This window comes from Leiobunum rupestre, chromosome 8, assembly GCF_980474605.1.
Source record: "Leiobunum rupestre chromosome 8, qqLeiRupe1.1.hap1, whole genome shotgun sequence".
Taxonomy (NCBI): domain Eukaryota; kingdom Metazoa; phylum Arthropoda; class Arachnida; order Opiliones; family Sclerosomatidae; genus Leiobunum; species Leiobunum rupestre.
The window spans coordinates 11965620-11979144 of NC_143391.1; the positions used below are offsets into that span (position 1 = coordinate 11965620).

At 36.2% G+C, this 13525-nt stretch overlaps 3 protein-coding genes across 7 annotated transcripts; 1 reads left to right on the forward strand and 2 right to left on the reverse strand.

The window, feature by feature from the left end:
- Positions 1 to 835: 835 nt before the first annotated feature.
- On the reverse strand, positions 836 to 7069 carry swm (Zinc finger protein swm). 5 transcript variants are annotated; one of them, XR_016472952.1, is made up of 18 exons: positions 6786 to 7069; positions 6449 to 6514; positions 6271 to 6389; positions 5908 to 6215; positions 5735 to 5847; positions 5339 to 5679; positions 5028 to 5273; positions 4853 to 4972; positions 4706 to 4786; positions 4093 to 4643; positions 3662 to 4027; positions 3477 to 3599; positions 3333 to 3407; positions 3091 to 3270; positions 2656 to 2997; positions 2479 to 2592; positions 1546 to 1712; positions 836 to 1482 (listed from the first exon to the last, which is right to left on the reverse strand). XR_016472952.1 is itself a non-coding variant. In XM_090156412.1 (18 exons), exons 2-18 carry the CDS (start codon positions 6505 to 6507, stop codon positions 1390 to 1392), a joined length of 3273 nt encoding a protein of 1090 aa, XP_090012538.1. In that variant the 5' UTR covers positions 6508 to 6514; positions 6786 to 7067; the 3' UTR covers positions 836 to 1389. The 5 variants fall into 5 exon arrangements, 4 of the variants coding, with proteins under 4 accessions (XP_090012538.1, XP_090012537.1, XP_090012536.1 ...); XM_090156412.1 differs by having other exon boundaries at positions 1546 to 1683; positions 2509 to 2592; positions 2656 to 2931; positions 6786 to 7067; XM_090156411.1 differs by having other exon boundaries at positions 1546 to 1683; positions 2509 to 2592; positions 2656 to 2979; positions 6786 to 7066.
- Positions 7070 to 7140: 71 nt separating this feature from the next.
- On the forward strand, positions 7141 to 10958 carry LOC149932401 (RNA-binding protein RO60). The gene is made up of 6 exons (XM_090156414.1): positions 7141 to 7816; positions 7998 to 8215; positions 8278 to 8565; positions 8636 to 8878; positions 8934 to 9103; positions 9173 to 10958. Exons 1-6 carry the CDS (start codon positions 7297 to 7299, stop codon positions 9303 to 9305), a joined length of 1572 nt encoding a protein of 523 aa, XP_090012540.1. The 5' UTR covers positions 7141 to 7296; the 3' UTR covers positions 9306 to 10958.
- LOC149932402 (ATP-binding cassette sub-family F member 1) lies at positions 10878 to 13391 on the reverse strand. Its single transcript, XM_090156413.1, has one exon. It carries the CDS (start codon positions 13240 to 13242, stop codon positions 11230 to 11232), a length of 2013 nt encoding a protein of 670 aa, XP_090012539.1. The 5' UTR covers positions 13243 to 13391; the 3' UTR covers positions 10878 to 11229.
- Between the last annotated feature and the right edge of the window lie 134 nt (positions 13392 to 13525).

The window sequence follows — 13525 nt, forward strand, 5'->3', positions numbered from 1 at the left end:
TAGGTGAAAAGTTTCAATTTTTTTAAAAAGCACTATATAAACAGTGGGTACGTTCAGCAGAGCTCATCGGACTCACCGATTACTAATCGGTGACATAGGTTTCCTACTGTACGCTTTGTCGCGTTTCCGGTTTTGACGTCACGTAGTCATCGGCTGGAAGAGTCGGTTTTTCCGATTACTGACGTCATTTCTGACGTAAAACTATTATAAAAGCTACGGCATTTAAAAAAAACACCGATGACTGAATAAAAGCGTTCAGCAACTTACGACGTCATTATGACGAAAAAGCTTATCGGTGGAAAATATCAAATCCATCGGGTTTTTTTCCGTTGACTGCTGCTGAACGTAGCCTTGACTCTCGGTAACATTACTTCTTGGCAATTCCCTTGAAGATGTTTTATTGAAGCCTCTATAGAGGAAATCTATGGTAGCTTTTGGATCTTTACTCTTAAGTACTTGACACTTCAGAGGAAATTCTGCTTTTCTTCTAGCGTGAGAAAAGTCAACTTGAAACTTGATTGGAGAGCCGTATGTACTACTTTTCTGTTACAAGAAAACTGCCAAACAGGCCGAAACCTACATCGCGCACTCCAGCATAACGAACATGCTCCTATTTGAGAGATTTCAGTCTTTTACTCACTCTGAACTTTCGAGTCGATCGATTAGTTGTTGAAATAGTGGGTAATATAAATTGTATATAAAAATGAATGTTTTTTAAACAGTGCAAATAAATTATGAAAGAACTCCAAATTTACTATTTAATACACTGATTTGCCCATAAAATCGGGTCTTTTCAGTACTTTTATTTTTTCTGTTCCTCAAAGACTTTATCGTCTTTTTATTTTAATATGAAATGTGATTTTTGACGTTTTACATTATGTACAGACTGTAATATCGTTATTTTTTGGATTTAGTATGCAATGGCATTGTACAAATGCGGAGACAAATGTTTTAAAAAATCATATCAATCATGTTTACAATTTTTACAATGCGTTGGCAACAAAAAGTTTAAGAAAACAAACTAAATTTCTTCAAATTAAACCAAAGAAAAGCATTTACAACAATATATATAGATATATTTAATATTTATGAAAATTATGAATGGATACTACCAAACTAGTGCCGCTACTTAGAATATAAGGAAAAAAATTTAATCGTTTGAAACAGATTAGAAGATACGGTCTATCATTGTTACAAACAACCTTCTCATCAAAAACTTTGATTGATGTTTTGTATAAATAAGTGGGTTTTACCTTTTCTGAAAAAAGGTCTAATGTCCATGGTGATCACATTCCCAATATTTATAAAATTGTAAAGTTACTTTCTCTATATAACATTTCACATTTTTATTTTTAAGCAAAAGCCTATCTGAAAAATTACCATCTATTATCATCGTCTCCAAGATCTGGCTTCGCTATCTTCTTCCTCTTCATCATCACCCAAAAGTGTATCTTCTTCTTCATCTTCAGACTGCTCTAAATTCTAATAATTTCGAAATTATCAAGCAGTTTTTCTAGCAATGAAGGTTATTTAATTAGAAAATACCTCGTCATTTACTCTTAGATCACTAATATCTAATCTGCCTTCAAGGTTTGAATCTTCAGAGCCAACTGCTGTTGATAATTCATTATACCATGACACCTTTAATGGCTGTTCATTTAACTTGGCACCTAGTGAGAGAGCCTGCAAAGAAAAGAGTTAAAAAAAATGAACTCAAAAATAGGCCTGTGCGAGTCCTCTATTTTGGATTTCGAGTCTTATCCTGAGTCCTGGAAAATTGGACTTGAACAAGACGCGAGTCTTTGATAGTTGGACTTGCTCGAGTCCTCGAGTCCTTAAATATGGTGTCGAGTCTAATTCGAGTCCAGATTATAAAATTAATATTCAGAGTTGTGCTAAAAATTCAAACACTAACTACTAATTTTAAGATTTTTTGCTTATTGGTATTAAATTATAATTACAAATCAATTTTCTCTTTAAAAAAACCTTTTTATATCTGGATAATGATAGTTATTATTCACCAGCAACATCTGGTAAACTATTTTGGTTATTATTTTTTTTTGCTTTTTTACAACAAAAAGTAAAAACTTTATGTTATCTCAAAAAGTAGAACTTTTTTTCAAGTAAGGATCATAGTTACCACTTAATTAATGGTTTTACCACTTTATCCCATTTTGACATAAAATTAGAAATTAGAAGGTGAGCCAAGTGATATCCATCAAACTGTGTGCACAGTGCACTTAAATGGCGACTGTAGCGCCATTCCGGGAATTTAAATTTCTTGCGCGACGGGAGTAACGGACTCGTCGGCAAAATAACGGACTCGTCATGATTTTTTATTTCTGGCTCGAGTCCACTTCGAGTAATTTTTAGGACTCGGGTACTCGTTTGAGCCTTAGAAAAACGGGTTGCGGGTCCGAGTCCGAGTACTCGACTCAGACTCGCGCCCGAGTACTCGCAATTTTTGAGTACCCACACAGGCCTATTAAACCAATTTAAGAAGATTACTTTTTCCGCATCTCGTCTGGTTTTAAAAGTTACTAGAGCCATTCCATTGCTTAGCATTTCCAAACGTTCAACAAGAGAACATTGCTAGAAAACAGTTTAAAGTCACAATTGGAATAGAGGTAATTAAAAGAAAACTTCTATATTTACCGAGAAGTGCATTAAAAGTGTGTCTCTATCTAAGTCTGTAGCACCTTCCACCAATAGTTTTTTTGGTCGTCGGTCAACAGTTGTGAGCTTCCTTGGCATCATCACCATACCTCCTCGTCCCCTATAACGAACCGAAGTTGCGCGACCTCTGGCTGCGTATCCACTTGCGGCTCCAACCTTCAATTGGCCACTACTATCGAGCAAACCCAAAGCCTTTGCTTGCTGTTTCAAATCTTGTACTTTTTTCCTTAACTCTGTGGTATCGTCACCTCGGTGCTGCTTGTTGTACAGGTCCATTTCAGCATCAAGTAACTCTTTCTCGGCCTTAGTTAAATTAACAGACTAACTCGAATAAGCAACTGTTTGCCTATATATATTTATTGCCTACACTATACCTAGATTTAAATAACAAATGATAAAAATTAAGAAGCTTACATCTGTTTTAGACTTAGGTGTGGTTTTTGCCAGAGCTTTGGTGAGTGTCATAATCTCACTGGCCATTTTACGAACTTCCGCACCCAAAGTGTCTATTGTCTTGTTCAAAGCCATTAACTGCTCTTTAATAATAGCTTTCTCTTTCTCATTTTTGCATTTTTCAAATTTTGATACAAGGATCTTAATATAAAATTGTGTTACTTATGATCTCGTTTACATTTTTATTACGATCACTCTCTTACCTTTTGTTGCTGCACATGCATTTGGATAATTTGCTGCCGTTTATTTTGAACTTCTAATTTCTTTTTAAGGACTTCCTGATAATTTAATATAATGTTAAAGGCAATTTAGAAACTGCATACACCAAGTTTAGTTGAATTCCTGACCTTTCTTTGTTCTTCTTTGCTTTTACGAGGCAAAGAATTAGCCACTACCAAGTTGTTCTTCTTAAGAGCAAGAGGATTGTAAACAGTCCTCGATAAGTTACCGGATGGTGTGAATAGAACAGCCTAACATTTCAAAATACACCTCAGTAAAGCTTAATGGTCATAATATTTTGAATTTATCTCACTTTCTCCGTTGAATTTGCATCTTCAGCATTATTCACGACTTTTTTAACATTGTTGATTTTAGTCATACTAGCAGCAATCCCTAATCGATCTTTAATATTTGATTTTGCGGGTATTTCGCCTTTAGGCTCAATTGAAGCCGTTGAATCCGCACTCGGAAAATCAGTTTTTCCTTCTGTTGAGTCAGCGGTCTGTACAGCTTCAGCATTTGGAGGGTTCAATACCCCAGAAGCATTTTCCTTGTTATGCCAAAAAACTTTGATGAAACGATTATTGAGGACGGCGTCGGTACAACGATAAGCAGCGTTTGCCTCACTGTGACTAGAAAATTGAATCAGAGCTGCTTCAGGGTCACCACTAAAGCATACCTATATGAAATTTTTTTTATTTAGTCATTTATTTATTGATTTTTCATGGGAATGGAAAGTATTACCTGGAGATTAACTATGCTTCCAAATTTTGAAAAATGAGAATTGAGTTCGGCAATTGTATTTAAGTGACGGGGAACTTTCCTTAATTCCAAAGTACACCGATCAACGTTAGAATTCATTGGCATTTTTCGAGGGCCCAATCGATTATAATCAAATATTCTTCTTCTAAATCCTCCATTATCGTGAACTCCTCTGTGCATGTAGCCTTGTGGACGAGGAACAGCCACTGAATTAATGACTGGATTTGGCCGATCAGACGTAACCTCCACTTGAGGTTGTAAAGGTTCCAAAACAGTTCGGTGAATAACTGATTTAGGACCCGACAACTCTGGATTATCTATCGTGGGTACCCCAATAAGCTCTCTAGTTCGTTGAGGAGGTCCAGTATGAAACATATGGGGTGGTCCTCTACTTCCTAAAGGTGGTCTGAGAGGAGGACCAGTTCCCGGAGGACCGTGGGGTGGAGGAGGATGTCCCCAAAAAGGGCTTCTCATCCTAGCTGGTCGCTCCATTCCTGGTTCTAAAGGATTATATGGTTCTGGGAGAAAGGGTTCTATGAGGAAAAGATGTTCTTTACCTGATTCAACAAAAAAAAGTTTATTTAAATTATTTTACCTGTAGGCACCGTATTGGATTGATTGTGAACAGGATTGATCAAACCAGGAGGAGGGGGAAGCATTTGAGATGACTGGTTTCCTAGCGAAGATACATATTCAGATTTTTATTCTTTACTCTCATTACCCATATACGTGATAAGCCTACCTGTTGCAACATTATCGTTTGGAGGTGGAAATCCAGGTATAACAGAAACATCTTCCAAAACAACTGGATCCATTCCATGGTCATAAGGACACTGATCACCTCTCATGCAATATCCCTTTTCTAAAAACAAATGATTAATTTGGAACATTACAAGTATTACTAGAAATGATTATACCATCATAATCACGACATCGTCTAGGATGTTTAGATCTAAAGTTTGACACTTCAGAAGTCCCAGTTGAATTTGACGCATTGTTACTGCTAGCAGTTGCGCTATTGCCATTTCCAGGCTGCGTTCCAGAGCCAATGGCAGTAGCATTTGCACCAGTTGTCGGAGGATTACGGTAATCTTTATCACCATGGTCATTTGTACTGGAACTCTGCTGAGCTCTCGTTTCTCTATTTTCACATCTCGATGATTCTAAATATTTTATATAAGGATTTAAGATTAATCTCACTACTATCAAGTATAACTTGAAAAATTACCTCTGTTTCTGTCTCTTGATCTCGACCAAGATCTCGAACGAGAACGACTTGGTGATCTGGAACGGGAACTAGACCAAGACCGAGATCTGTTTCTGTTCCAAGGACTACCACTTCTTGATCTACTTTTACTACGTTCTGCCATATTTCTATCAGAGTTTCTTCCCCCTTTTCTGTCTTTGGATCTACCTCTTTGTCTATTATCTCTGTCTCTGTCATTACCTTCCAAATTGTTATTTCCTCTACGAAATTCTCTATATCTGTTATCATAACGTCTTGATGAAAACCCTTTCCTTCTCCTGTCATCATCGGGAAACCTCCTAGGCCTTCTGTCATCTCCATCCCTGAAAAATTTCAATATTTAACATAATCTACAAATAATAAAAAACCACACTATACCGGGTTTCCACTTTTGATCTGCTACTTCTAGCATGAGGCGATTTGCTTCTAGATTTACTTCTACCTATCCGACTTCTTTTTGTGTCCCTTTCCCGTTCATCACTTTCATTGCCCTATAAATAGATCAAATTAAAACACGTTTATATGTTAACAGCCATCATTGAGAAATTTACAGATTTTGGTCGTTTGGCATCTGATTTTGAGTTGGATGTCACTGAAGATGTAACAACTGATGAGGGAACTGTAACTGAACCTACTGGAGTTATTTTACTACTAACTAAAGGGGTCTCTGAAGGCTTTGTCGGATTACTGCTTAATGGAGCTGTAGCTGGTGCACCATTTAAAGTACCAGCCTCAATTGCTGGTTTTACCGATGTTGTTTCAACTGAAGAACCATTTAATGGTTCACTGACAGACTGAGTCTCCAAATAAGATTTGGAATTTAATGTCTCAAATAAGAGATCAACAAATTGCTTAGTACCTAAAAATGTAAGTGTAGTTAAATAATAGTCTGTAAAATCCAAAAATGTTGTTACCTCTCTGTAAAAAGACATCAAGCTGATCTATGCATATATCTTTAAGTTCTTTTTCAGATTTGTCTTTTTTAACCAATGCCATAACATATTTAGACAATGCTGCAGGATCAGCATCGCATCTAATACAGGGATTTTGAATTACTAAATAACACACAAAATTGTACGGGATTTTACTTACTTTGGTCCCAACCAAGCAGTTAGCCAAGCTCTTAATGCATCAGGATTTTCAATAATCATTTTGTTGCTAGTAAATGAAATAGCTGTTTTATATAATATGGTTCATTGAACCCTCAAAAAGCACAATAATTGTAAAGCTATGTTTACATGAAGGAAACTATTTGAAAGGTTGTGTATGGAAAGTGAACTGGTTAAATTTCCATGTAAAATAGGCCACGCTAAGTATTTCCTTTTTTTTAAAACTTTTTTCTCTCTATGGGTGAATGCCAACGCATTCCGTCCAGGGGTCTAGCCTAGGCCCACTAAAGATAAAAATTAGGCTTATTAAAATTTCTTACCTATATCTTTGCCTAAATTTTCTTTGGTTAAAATTGTAGTCTCTAAAAGTTTATTGGACTAGTAATTATCAATTTTGATATTAAATCTTCATGGTGAAAGAAATATTTTATTTCTGTGATACCAAAAACTGTTTGTAGATTTTTGCGTCCCGAAAATTAGTATCCAAAGAAACCCGAAATCTTTCCGAAGAAGCACGAGGAACGCCGAATGGCCAAAACAGTGACCGAACGCCGCCAATAGAAGCCGTGATTCCGTATTATTGTACTCTTTTGTTGCCGAGATGGAGTGAATACCAAATAAAAAATTATCAGAGTATGGTCATGGTTACGTGAGGAAGTTACTTTCAACTCTCCCTCCTCTTCCCTTCTCGAGAAAGATATAGGAGTGAACCAAATTCTTTGAGTGAACTACGTGTCAGGAGAAGTTACAGCATACTCATTTAACGCTTCAAGTTTTTACTGTCTAAGGTGGAACGTTTAGGAGCTTAATGCTTTGACTCAGATACATAACATGGATGGAGAGCTATCTACCCATGGGCTCGAAGTTGCCCGTCTTTACCATTTTCTATATTCTGGTCTAGAGGGAAATTGTTATCACATAGGGAAACACACGTTCGTGTTAACAAACATTAACTGTTTGAGCAGTCTGATTACATCCCGCCTTGGAGGAAGATTAGTTGTAGATACTGCCTTTCAATTTGCCAAAGGACCTCATCTTTTTACCGAAAGTTTACTTTTCGCATTGGCAGCTTGTACCCGATCAGCCGAATCAGCAAATAAAAGATATGCTTATGAGTGTTTGCGTGATTTAAATCTCACAGCAGAGCAGCTTTTCACCTTTATTCGTTACTCTGAAGAAATAAACCGTCCATCCTCAGGGTGGGGTAGAGCCAGGAGAAACCTTGTCAGTGACTGGTATAACTTGAAAAACTGCATGAAACTTGCTGAAGAAACAACTAAGGTTGTTACTCGCCATCGCTGGAAGCACCGAGATCTCCTAAAATTAGCTCATGTCAAAGCTGAAAATTCTGGTATAATATGAAATACTTAAATTTCTTATCTAGAGTTATGATATGAATTTATGTAGGTTTTGCATATGCCATTTGTATGAGTGCTATGAAATTCATAGTTTCTTACAACTAGCTAATGCTTGTATACTTAAAATAGGTTAAAGCTAGAAAGAAAGTTTATTAAAAGTGTTTTCCACTATAGGAACAGCGGTTGTATTGTCGTATTTAATGAAAGGCATTGAAGCAGCAACTGCTGAAGCTGAGAAACATTCAACATCAGAAACAAATGATGTTTTAAGTTATTTGAAAGTAGTCCATGAAGTGAAACATTCTTTGGATGAACATAGTGTTTCTCGGCTTGTAGAAATGCACAATTTGTCATTTGAACATATTCCCTCCTCATTATTGAAGTCAAAAGAGGTTTGTAGCCAAGCATAATTCAAATTAAAGCTGATCTTCATAATATTTCCTTTTCTTTATAGATTTGGACATGTTTGGTTCCAACAATTCCTATAAGGACCCTTTTATCGCAGTTGCCTAGATTGCACCGTATACATCTCTTAAAACCAAACAGTGCGGTTTTCAAATTAATAGTAGAGAGAATAACATTGGAAATATCTCAAAGCAATCATAACTTGAAGCCTTTGGAAGTGTTCATGGCCATAAAACATTGCGAAGAAACTTCCCGACTGGTTTCACCAAATGTCCCAAGACACCGAAAATCTCAACTCGATGATGCCTTACAATCTCTGTATTTGGATACATTCAAGGTTGTAAACTTCCATATCCAAGTCATTGGTTGGAAGACCAAATTATGATAACTAATCAAATTTATTTTAGACTTTGTCCTCAACTTCAAAGAGATTCCTAATTGCTGTTGATGTCAGGAATACGATGGTCCATGGAAAAATTACTGGTTGCACAAACCTTTCTCCAGCTGATGCTACAGCAGCTCTGCTTATGGCATTAACCAGGGCAGAAGTTGGAGGTGTAACAGCCCTAGCATTCTCAGTCCGCAGCGTTGTCCCTGTTGACATAAATAACAAGATGAATTTGAATGACATATCAAGAAGGATGAGAGAGGTACCTTTTTACAGCACCTTCTTAAAATAGAGTTACATAATTTTTAAATTTCCAGACGCCAATGGGACCAGTAAATTTGGCCGCACCACTTCAGTGGGCTTTAGAGCAGAAAAAACCTTTTGATGTTTTCTTAGTGTGCACTGATAATCAAACTCAAATTGGTGATGTTCATCCGGCAGAGGCTTTAAAAGAATACCGTAATTCCATGAATTTACCAAAGTCCAAGTAATAAATAATAAAAAGAATTACAAATTTAAGTGTTCATCTGTGTTAAAAATGTATATCTTTCTAAAGGATGATTGTGTGTGGAATGACCAGTCCAGGTTTTGCAATTGCCCCACCGGAAGAATTTGGAATGTACGACATAGCTGGCTTTGATAAAAATGTTCTGCAGATAGTTCAAGATTTTGCGAGAGGCGTATTTTGATAATGTCTTATGGTCTTCACTATAAAGTTGAAAGTCTTGAGTCTTCCATAAAGACTGGAATGATAATAATATACCAATGTAGACCAAAATCCAAAGCTTTTCCAGCTTAGGCCTCATCCTCTAAAAAAATAGGCCTAAATTTGCTATTTCTTTTTTAATGGTAAAATGGTTTTAAACTGCAGATATTAATCAAGATACCATTTCTAGTTTGCCTAGTAATTTATTATTAGCTTTTTTAAGTATACTTCTTGGTACTGTATTAGTTATACAAGCTGTTAACTAAAAAATGATACAGGGCCACTAACTCAAAAGTAGGGCTGTGCGGGTAGTGCTTTTTCGGGTTCGGGTCGGGTACGGGTAAATCAGAAATATTTCTTTAGGGTATCGGGTCGGGTAGCCAATTTTTATCGGGTATTCGGGTATTTAAGCCTAAGCAAAATAACTATTCGGATACTAAAAATAACGGGTAATTATCGGGTAGTTACATTATTTAAGGGAATTAAATAATTAAACTTTTATTTATCCAAAATTCAAAAACAATCCTTTTATTTTAGTATTTTAGTACAGTTTCATTAGAGACATATGTTGAAATATGGACAGAAAGGTGCGGGATTCGCGTTATGCGCATACTTTGGTTTCAGTTTCAGTTTCAGTTTGCTTATACCTCACAGTAATTGGCGCAAAAATTTTAATACCCGAATATTTGGCGGCAAATTTTAATACCCGAATATTTGGCGGGAAATTTTAATACCCGAATATTTGGCGGTAAAAAATTTAATACCGGATCACTTTCGGGTATTTAAAAATTTAAATTTCGGGTATCAGGGTGGATACCCGACCCGATACCCGCACAGCCCTACTCAAAAGTCAAAATGTGTTTTAGCTAGGAATGAAAAATTTTCAGGACTCATAGAATGTTCAAGGGGTCACTTGACTTACGGAATTGAGTATGTTATGAAATGAGTTATTAGCCCTTAAACCTGGTCTGGTCCATTATTTTCCTCACGACCTTCTGGTTTTTGTCTAAAATCCCTCTACTTGTTATTGGTCAAATTAGGTGGCCCAAAGCTATTTAGTCCTACAATCTAATTGAAACCAACTTTGTATCTCTAATGGTTCTCGAGGTAAATTTTGAATGACGTTGAAGACAAGGTCATGGAATTTCCGTTGTCCAGTGACCCCTGCTCGTTCTAAGTGTCCTGAAAATTTCAAATTCCTTACTAAAACACATTTGAGTTATTGGCTCTGTGTATCGTTTTTTAGTTAACACCATGTATATCATTGGATAAAATCATAATTTTCAACAATGATGGACCTAGGTAATAATGGCAAAAAGAGCTGTTACAATATCAAGTGTAAATAATGTGGATACTTTAGTATGAACAAATTGAGAACTGAATGTAAGAAATAACTGTATGCCAATTTTCTTCATGAAACAGCCGTATTTATGACTTACTGAGTGTATAAATATTTGTACGTAATTATTACATTGCTAGCTATTACCCAGGTGAATTTTGTTTTTTAAAGTTAAGAATATTTAGGCAACTATAATTCAACATGATGTTTTGTCTGATGAAAACTTTAATAATAAGAAAACTGGTATTAGTACAATTTGTTTCCCAATGAAAATTTTTTTCTGTAAGCTATAAATAAATTCTGCAAAACCACTTTTTTAACAATTATTTTCTTTTCAGTTACTATCGGGGAAGTTATAATGAAATATTTTCATTCCTCTTTCAAATTTCCTTTTACCATTAGTTGAGGAGAGGTATCTATAGGTTTTCTAATTTATTAAATTTATCTAAAAATTTGGAATTAAATTTATCTAGTTCTACTTTCAATTTGTAAGATACTTTAGAGAAAAACTTAAACAATTTTTATCCCTAATATATCCAAAAATAAAGAGTAAAATTAATACAGTTATTTAATTGGCTTCTTTTAAAGCTAACTGGGCCGCTATACTAGGATTATTAACTACTTCGCCTAGGGATTCGAGAAGCTCTTTTCTGTAATCATCAAAGTCTCCTTCAATTTCATCAATATTTTGTCCTTCAATTACCCACAACTGACAATTTGTATCCCTAATTAAACGTTCATCGTGACTAACAATAATAACACCTCCTTCAAAAGAATTAATGGCATCACTTAAGCCATCAATAGATTCAATGTCCAGATTATTTGTCGGTTCATCCAATATTAATACATCGGGGGCTCTCAAAGATAGTTCAGCAAGCGCAACTCTAGCTTTTTGTCCTCCAGATAAATCACCATTTTTAATGGTATGAGCGTAGCCAACCAAACCAAAGGTACCAAGTTGTTTCCTAGCTTCTTGATAGTTGAGATTGAATAATCTTTGCAAATACTCTACTGGAGATTCTTCCAAATTGAGTTGTTCACCAGAATGCTGATCAAATCTTCCAATTCTCAATCTGTGGTTTTTCCTTTGTTCACCTTCCAGAGGAGTAATATCCGCCATCAGCAGCTTCAAGAAAGTACTTTTCCCTACTCCATTTGGCCCTACTATGGCCACTCGGGAAGACATATCAATACCAAAATCAACTTTTTTAAAGAGCATAGGTTGACGAGCATATCCAAAAGTAACATTATGCAAACCCAAAACAGGTGGACTTAAGGGTGGTGGATTAGGAAAAGAAAATTTAACTATGTAATCCTTGGGTCTTTTAATAAGTTCAGTCGGTTTATCATCATCTGCGTCATTTTGCATTTTAGTTTTATTCTTGCTGGCTTTTCTTGTCAAATGATCTTTTGTGGCTCTTTCGGCAGCTTTCGTAGACTTCCCCGAAGCTTTCATTTCCTTCAATCTTTTTTCTTGCTTTTCATATTCTTTTGTCATCTCCTTTCTCTTCTGCACAAACATCTTCTTATATTGGCTATAGTTTCCTCGGTAATAGTAAAGTTTTTGGTTATCAAGATGAATGATGTCGGTACACACATTATCTAAGAAACTTTGGTCATGGGAAACAACTAATAAGGTTTTCTTCCAGGCTTGCAGATAATTGTCGAGCCAAATTACTGCATTCAAATCTAAATGATTGGTAGGTTCATCCAACAACAGAAGAGTGGGTTCCATAAACAAGGCTCTTGCCAAAGAAACTCTCATACGCCAACCCCCAGAAAACTGATTGGTAGACCGATCTTGCATCTCTTTTGTAAATCCTAAGCCAGCTAAAATCCTTCGTGCTCTAGACTCAGCTGAATCTGCTCCAATAGCTGTTAGTTCTTCATATACTTCATTTAACCTAGATTGGTTTTTCAAGCTTCCTTTTCCCATCTCTTCTTCAATTTCTTTCTGTTCCTTCAGTAGCTCGAGTCTTTTGGTATCTGATCTTAAAACAACTTCAACTGCTGGTGTATCTTCTGCAGAAACTTCTTGCTCGCAAAGCAAAACATCAATTGTAGGAGGAATATTCAATGCTCGTTTGGCTAAATGTTTCAGAAGAGTAGTTTTTCCATGGCCATTTGGACCAACTAAGCCATAACGTCTTCCTGCTGTAATATGCAAGCTAGCATTTACAAAGAGATCCTTCCCTCTTGCAGAAATGGAAAAGTTCTCCACTTTAATATCAATAGCATTTTCAAGCTGAGTTAGCTGTGATGCAGTTTTTTCAGCCTGAGATACGGTGAATTGGCTATCGGTTTCACCATTCGCTGTCTCAGATATTATTTTGTTATATTCCATTTGCTTTTTTAACATCTTTTTTTGTTTGTGTGAAAGTTTAACTTTTTCCGTCGGTTGTACTTCCACTTTTTCCATCTGTTTCTTCGCGCCTTGGTCGTCTTCATCATCAGTAATTTCCAGATTGTCCACTTCTTCCACCAAGTCCTCACCACTTTCTCCCTCTTTTAACTCTTCGTCGTCTTTCTTAATATCTTTCTTGACTGGCTTTGTATCTTTCGATCTATTCTTCTTCGGCATATTAATTAAGTTTATTAATGTTTACCAAATTTGTTCGTGGCGACACAGCAATTTGGGACACAAAATGGTTATTGGCAAAAATGTTAGATACTGAAATACCACACGTCACACGTGTTAAAGAGAGCGAATACCTTTGGCCTGCCCACGAACAGCACTTTGGAGTAAATTTTGTTCTACACTTTTATTGAGTAGCAATAGCGATTGGTGTAGCTCCGAGCAGCTCTTTGCAAGAGCACGGCCAACTTCGATCGCGCATACCACTCTTTAGAAGTTGGCCGTGGCA

Excerpts from the sequence above, each read along its gene's own strand:
- swm (XM_090156409.1), bottom strand. The coding sequence starts at position 6,507 with ATGATTATTGAAAATCCTGATGCATTAAGAGCTTGGCTAACTGCTTGG. Across the intron at positions 4,028-4,092 it reads GAAGCATAGTTAATCTCCAG|GTATGCTTTAGTGGTGACCC; the intron begins GTAATACTTTCC and ends AATTTCATATAG. Across the intron at positions 3,600-3,661 it reads ATGCAAATTCAACGGAGAAA|GCTGTTCTATTCACACCATC; the intron begins GTGAGATAAATT and ends TTGAAATGTTAG.
- LOC149932401 (XM_090156414.1), top strand. The coding sequence starts at position 7,297 with ATGGATGGAGAGCTATCTACCCATGGGCTCGAAGTTGCCCGTCTTTAC. Across the intron at positions 8,216-8,277 it reads CATTATTGAAGTCAAAAGAG|ATTTGGACATGTTTGGTTCC; the intron begins GTTTGTAGCCAA and ends TTTTCTTTATAG. Across the intron at positions 8,879-8,933 it reads TATCAAGAAGGATGAGAGAG|ACGCCAATGGGACCAGTAAA; the intron begins GTACCTTTTTAC and ends TTAAATTTCCAG.
- LOC149932402 (XM_090156413.1), bottom strand. The coding sequence starts at position 13,242 with ATGCCGAAGAAGAATAGATCGAAAGATACAAAGCCAGTCAAGAAAGAT.